The sequence below is a fragment of the Peromyscus eremicus genome, chromosome 14, assembly GCF_949786415.1.
Source record: "Peromyscus eremicus chromosome 14, PerEre_H2_v1, whole genome shotgun sequence".
In the NCBI taxonomy this organism is placed as follows: Eukaryota; Metazoa; Chordata; class Mammalia; order Rodentia; family Cricetidae; genus Peromyscus; species Peromyscus eremicus.
The window spans coordinates 82736899-82743799 of record NC_081430.1 but is presented as its reverse complement, the minus strand read 5'-3'; the positions used below and the strand labels follow the sequence as shown (position 1 = coordinate 82743799).

Below are 6901 nucleotides of genomic sequence, written 5' to 3'. Positions count from 1 at the left end.
GGATCCAGTAAACTCAGCCCTGGGAACAGAAATCTCTCCCCACACTTCCCTTCTGTCGTTAGCAGAGTGGCATCTGGGAGATCATGGGAGATCAGAAATGGCCCTAGTGGGTGAGGACAAGTTCTGCAGCCCAGAAATAAGGATTGCAGCCTCCTAGGCTGGAGAGATGGCTCAGTGGTTAAGAGTACTTGCTGTTCTTCCAGAGAACCCAAGGTTAGTTCCCAGCATCCACATGGTGACTCACAGCCATCCATAATTCCAGTTCCAGGGGAGCCGACACACTCTTTTGATCTCTGTGGGCACCGGGCATGCATATGTTACACATGTGTATACATATCATACATATAAAATAAATAAGTCAAAAATTTTTTTGAAAAAAGGACAGCAGCCTCTCTTCATGTATCATCTACATGTTACCTCAGCCACCTCTTTGGATCCTCAAGACAGATCTTCATGGGATGTATCATCTGCTTTTTGTTTGGATTTTTTGTTTTTCAAGACAGAGTTTCTCTGTGTAGCCTTGACTGTCCTGGAACTCACTCTGTAGACCAGGCTGGCCTCGAACTCACTGAGATCTGCCTTCCTCTGCCTCCCAAGTACTGGGACTAAAGGCGTGCGCCACCACCAGCATAATCTGGCCTTTATGGATGATGAAAATCGGGGTCATGAAGTTAACCTGAGTCATCAAAGCCAAATCTGCAGACCAAAATCCAGGGCAAGTTACACCCAAAGCACCCCGCGACTTCACAGAAGTTCCTGAGGCCGATTCAGGCCACTCTCTCCATACCTGTCCCTCCCTGCCTGAGTGTGTGGATCTGTTGCAGATAGACTCAGTGGCTCTCCTCCTTCCTTCAGCCAACCTTCCAGGTACCAGATAGACAGCTGGCTGAAGGTCAGAAGTCAGCCCCCTTCAGTGCATTCTTCATCCGTGCCTGGAAGGTGTGTGTGTGTGGTGATATATTGTGTACCCTAATAAATTTGCCTGAAGATCAGAGAGACAAAGGAACAAGCCACCTCTTACCTCTAGGACTCCTCAGTCTGAGAGCTTTCCTCAGCTGAAAGACATTAGTTCCTGTCTCCTCACACTTTGTATACCTTTCTCCGCCCACTCATATCATTTCCTGTCTCAACTTTCCCAGTGCTCAGATTAAAGGCATGTGACTCTCAAGTATTGGATTAAAGGGGTGTGCCACCACTGCCTGGCTCTGTTTCTCCCCTAGACTGAGTCAATCTCATGTAGTCCAGGGTGGCTTTGAACTCACAGAGATCCAGACGGATCTCTGCCTCCCGAGTGCTAGGATTAAAGGTGTGTGCCACCACTGCCTGGCCTCTGTGTTTAATCTAGTGGCTTGTTCTGTCCTCTGGTCTTCAGGCAAACTTATTAGGTACACACTATATCACCACATGTGTGCACTTCCAGCGGGGTGTGCAGATGCAGGCTTCAGTACCCTTGGGTGCCTTAGGTCTTGCAGGAACTTTCCAAGCTCACGGTTTACCTTGAGGCCAGATTAGCCTGAAGTGCACTTCTTAAAACTACATTTGTGGGGTGGTGAGTGGGGGTGGGACTTGAGAATAAGCTCTCCTTCAGCCCCCAGTCCCATCTGCCACCAAGACTGGTAACATCACCTGTCCCCGTCTCTCCAACTCTACCACTGAGTTTCCAGTATCTCTGTAGTTGAGGCAGACCTTGCACTTGGCAGCCCTCCTGCCTCGGCCTCCCAAATAACCGGCTGCCTCGGCCTCCCAAATAACCGGCTGCCTCGGCCTCCCAAATAACCGGGATTACAGGCCTGTATCATCAGGGAGTTCCAAGTATCCTCAGTTTACCTGAAGACACAGTAAACTCCACCCAACAACAAGCCAGGAGTGTTCATGCACACCCCGCAAGTGGGGGGTTGAGGCAGGGAGATTTTAAGGCCAGTTTCAGCTACATAGTGAGTTTCTAATTATTTGGTTGTTTGGGGGTGGATTTTATTGTTGCTTTATTTTGTCTGGAGACAAGGTCTCACAAACCTGAGCGCTGAGTTTGTAGGTGTAAGCCACTATGCCTGGATTACATAGTGAGTTTGAAGTTAGCCTAGGCAATATAATAAAACCTAGTCTTAAAAATAAATAAATGAGCCAGGCGTTGGTGGTGCATGCCTTTAATTCCAGCACTTGGGAGGCAGAGCCAAGCAGATCTCTGTGAGTTCAAGGCCAGCCTGGTCTACAGAGCCAGTTCCAGGACAGGCAGGGCTACACAGAGAAACCTTGTCTTAAAAAACAAACAAACAAATAAATAAGTAGGTGGTAGCAGGGAGTGGAAGGGAGCTGAATAGACGACTCCATGGTTAAAAGCATTTGCTGCTCTTATAGAGGACCAGGGTTCAGTTCCCAGCACACACGTCCAGCAGCTCACAGTTATCTGTAACTCCAGCTCCAGGTCATCCAGAACCTTCTTTAGCCTCCTCAAGGGTCTGTGTGCTTGTGCACACATATAAATACACATAAGTAAAAGACAGTAAATATTAATCTTAAAATAAATATTTAAAGCTGGGCATGGTGGCTCAAGCCTTTGATCCAGCACTCAGGAGGCAGAGACAGGCAGATCCCTTGTAAACTGGCTTCTCCACATCTCAACACAAAATTTCCCCCGTCGGCTCTGCCCACTGCAGTGAAGTCTGTGTGCCGCCGTGTGCTGTCCTTCGGGATAGACAAGTTGTTTTATAGTCGTCTTCTGCACCCAGGTTAGACCCCTGAAGACAGACAGACACACTCCTCCCTTTCACCCTGACTTGCTTCTTTCACTGCTGTATTCTCGGCATCCGCTCCAGAGCCTGGCATATAGCTAGTACCGATTAATCACGTGCCAAGTAAGGAAATGAGTGAATCATCTTTCGGAAGTGAGTACCACTACCATCCCCACTTCACAGACAGAGAAACTGGGGCTCTGAGCAATAGCGAGCTCAAGGTCCCACCGGTGAAAATGGCAAAGCCGGGCTTAGGGCCAACTTGGGACACAAATGTTCACAGGTTTAACCACTCCAGGCCACGTATCCAGTGGCCTGGCCTCCGTGACCTACCTGTCTTGCTCTCCTGACAGGTTCCGTGAGGACTGAGTGGTGGACTGAGACTCCCCGCCCTGGCAACTGCAGGCAGAACCATGGAGAGCCTGAGTGAACTACAGAACCCCCTGCTGCCGAGGAGCCCCACTCACCTCCACGGTTCCTACCCCTACACGGAGGCCCCAGCCAGCTGGTCCTGCCAAGAGAAGCTTTATTCCTACCTCCTAGGAGGTGCTGGTCCCTCTCGTACCCACCAGCTCCTAGACCCGGGGTCCCTACAGCTGGCCGTGGAGGCTTGGTATCGGCCCAGCTGCCTCCTGGGGAAGGACAAGGTCAAAGAGCCCAAAGCAGGCAGCTGTGAGACCAGCTTCACCGAGGCCAGGGAGCCTCCAGTGGGGCCCACGGAACAGGGCTCAGAACCTGGTCAAACTGAGGAGGATGTCACCATCCACACTGTGTCCTATGGAGTTCAAGAGGAGCTGCAGGGCCAGGAGGACAGCCAGGAGGAGGAGGTAAGTAGCGGTTTTGTTTTGTTTTGTTTTTTTAATGTAGATTCTAAATTGGTCGTGATAACATGCCTTTAATCCCAGCACTCAGGAGGTAGAGGCAGGAAGACGAGGCATTTGGTGTCAACTTGGTCTATATAAAGTTCAAAGACATCCTGCACTACACAGTAAGACCCTGTCTCAAAAAAGAAAGCACACTTGGGAGGTGGAGATAGAAAGGTCAGGAGTCCAAGGTCAGCTCTGGCTACCTGGTGAATTCAAGGCTAGCCTGGGCTACATGATACGCTGTTGAAGAAGAAGGAGGAAGACACTCACTTGAGTTAACTATTTATCAACCCAAGTGATAAATAGCAACCACTGTAAATAGTGACTATTAATCACTTGAAAATAATGTGATTATTTTGGTGGCTGATCATGTTTCCTCTCCTCTCTGCCTCTCTCCCACAACGTATGTGGCTTTATAACCTGATTTTCCGATATCGCTCCATGTAATTTAATATGTTCTACGAGGTGATTTGTAAAGTGACAGGGTCTTTCACTGTGAGCCATTCGATCCTTTGTTAACTTGATCCCCCGGTCTTTGGGCCCTGAGAACGCCTCTCACCTTCCATCTTCGCCAGTCTCTCTCCTGTGATGAACATCTCTACATTCAGAGGCTTGCATTCTTCCGTGGTGAGAAGTTCCTAAAAGTACCATTCACCAGGTCACATGACATGGTGGGACAAGACCAGCTTTGGCTCTCAACAGCAGAGTTTGCTCTGTATCTGTCCACTGGATAATGCCTGTTTTGTTGATGCATAAAAACAAAACAAAACAAAAACTTAATTATTTATCTATTTCTTTTTTTTTTTTTTAGACAGGGTTTCTCTGTGTAGCTTTTGCGCCTTTCCTGGATCTCGATCTGTAGACCAGGTTGGCCTCGAACTCACAGAGTTCTAGCTCTGCCTCCCGAGTGCTGGGATTAAAGGCGTGCGCCACCGCCCGGCTCTATCTATTTCTTTACTGGATGTATGGTCACAGGATAGGTGTGGGAGTCAAATGATAACTTATGGGAGTCAATGATCTCCTTCCACCTCTGGGTCCCAAGGATTAGCGGCTGGAAAAAGAACGGTTATGTTTTTAACTCTTCTCAGTCTGGCAGGGTTTGCGAGACCCTGCCTTTTGCTACCACACCCCACTCTCTCTCAGAGTGATGCATCCTCGACGGAGAGCGAAAGTGAAGACACCTTCCTCACCCTGCCTCCCAGGGACCACTTGGGGCTTACTCTCTTCTCCATGCTGTGCTGCTTCTGGCCGCTGGGTATCGCTGCCTTCTACTTCTCCCAGGGGGTAAGTGTACAGGGGACTCCGGGGTGCCTCTCTGGCCGGCCGCTCTCTCAGCTGGAGGACTTGACGCTCACCTGCAGGACAGGAAGGGCCTGGTGGACTGGGCTGTTTTGTTGGGTCTGAGGATGTTGCCTTATGTCAACCTTTTGTCTCCCTAGACCAGCAAGGCCATCTCCAAAGGGGACTTCCGCTTGGCCAGCACCACTTCCCGCCGGGCCCTCTTCCTGGCCACCCTCTCCATCGCTGTGGGGGCCGGTCTCTATGTGGCTGTGGTGGTCGCTCTGGCTGCTTACATGTCCCAGAATGGCCATGGCTAGTGGTCAGTAGGATCCTCATCCTGGCTCTCCCGGTCCGCCAGAGGAAGGTGTAAGGCTTGGAACTGTGTGCTCTATGGAGAGCCTTGACCCTGAGGTGAACCTGTGCTTGTGGAGGGGAGGCCTCCCATTCTGCAGCCTACACAGCCCTCTTGCCCACTATTCCCCGTCCCAGAGCAGGCCTGGTATGGATGGGAAGCAGGAGAGGCAGGGTTGTCCAACAGGCCTAACCCACCCTAGGCTGCCCACTTCCCTACAGGGCCTCAGTCTCACAGGCAGCTCAGTTCTCCCCCTTGCCAGTTTCCCCACAGAGAAAAAGCAGGAGCTTCCGGGGGAGGAAAAGGAGTGCCTGAGAAACAAAGGATGTGGCCAGTTTTTTCAGCCCATGGGGCTCTCCCCTGTACACATCTTGAGCAGCTACCCCACCCCCCCATGATGCCCAAGATCCACCAATCAGGAAAGACCTCCATGGGCCCCAGCCATCCCTTGCTCTTTCTGGTTTTTTTTTTTTTTTTTTTTTTTTTTTTTGGTTTTTTTGAGACAGGGTTTCTCTGTGTAGCTTTGCGCCTTTCCTGGAGCTCACTTGGTAGCCCAGGCTGGCCTCGAACTCACAGAGATCCGCCTGGCTCTGCCTCCCGAGTGCTGGGACTAAAGGCGTGCGCCACCACCGCCCGGCCCCTTGCTCTTTCTGACTCTGGGTACTCCCTTGTTAGTGTGGAAGATACTCTGCGGCATCTCCCAGGGTGGAGATGGCACTGGTGAGTTCTGTGCTAAGAGCAGGTTGCTGGGGGCTTTTCTGCTCCACACAAAAAGCAAGTGCAGTGCCAGAGAGGATGGAGGCCTGGGATACCGCAGGACCACGGGGCCCCCTCCCTCTGCCCCTGTTCTTCACGCTCCCATCCTTTCTGGGCTCTGCTGGGAGGGCCCTGAGATGGTACCCCACAGCAGGGGAGACCGAGAAGGGTGTTGTTACTCTCTAGCTAGTGCAGGGTCCTGGATCCAGGCTTACGGGACAATAGTGAGAAGGGACTCTGGGAGGTGGGAAACGCAGACAGAGGAGGGACATGGACAGAAGTGAACGGTGGAGCAGTCAGCAGTGCCCGGGAGGAGGTGTCCCCTGAGCAACGTCTAGGAAGACGGGCAGAATCCACCTACGGGATTTGCTTCTGTGTAACTCTCCATGCTGGTGGGCAAGGGTGTGTAAGAGCCTCCCATGGAGGTTCCGGGCTAATAGGGTTCTGCCTGGATTATCCAGTCTGGAGTAAGTTTTGTGCAGCCATTTCTAAACCCTCCATCAACCTAAGCAGGAAGGCCAAGCCTTTCTCTCCACCCACGACGTTTTCCCATCTTCGGACGATGGGGTAATGGCGGTAACGGCCCCTGAGCACCTCCACCGATAATTGCCACTCGGGACTGCTTTCAAGCCCCTCCACCCCAAGGCAATGACAGTTTCAGAGACATCAAGAGCAAAGGACTCGGAGGAGCGGGAAGGCAGGCCCACTGGGATTCAGCCTGCAGGACTCTTGTGCACGATTTGGGGAACCTGGCCATTTCCACGCTCTGGTTCCACCACTCACGGTCCTTGGTTCCCACACCCTCCCCATGCCCCTCACTGCAGGTGTTGTCCACGCTCCACCCCCTGCACTGGCGGTTTTATTGTCCCCATACGGTCTTTATTTATCCTGATAATAAACTTTTCTGTAATACCTGG

The 6901-nt window shown here is 51.5% G+C and overlaps 1 protein-coding gene across 2 annotated transcripts; it reads left to right on the top strand.

Moving 5' to 3' along the window:
• The first annotated feature begins 3142 nt into the window (after positions 1-3142).
• Syndig1l (synapse differentiation inducing 1 like) lies at positions 3143-5193 on the top strand. 2 transcript variants are annotated; one of them, XM_059279923.1, is made up of 4 exons: positions 3143-3556; positions 3642-3644; positions 4739-4879; positions 5035-5193. In XM_059279923.1, exons 1-4 carry the CDS (start codon positions 3143-3145, stop codon positions 5191-5193), a joined length of 717 nt encoding a protein of 238 aa, XP_059135906.1. The 2 variants fall into 2 exon arrangements, with proteins under 2 accessions (XP_059135906.1, XP_059135907.1); XM_059279924.1 differs by lacking the exon at positions 3642-3644.
• The last annotated feature ends 1708 nt before the right edge of the window (positions 5194-6901 follow it).

Excerpts from the sequence above, each read along its gene's own strand:
- Syndig1l (XM_059279923.1), top strand. The coding sequence starts at position 3,143 with ATGGAGAGCCTGAGTGAACTACAGAACCCCCTGCTGCCGAGGAGCCCC. Across the intron at positions 4,880-5,034 it reads CCTTCTACTTCTCCCAGGGG|ACCAGCAAGGCCATCTCCAA; the intron begins GTAAGTGTACAG and ends TTGTCTCCCTAG.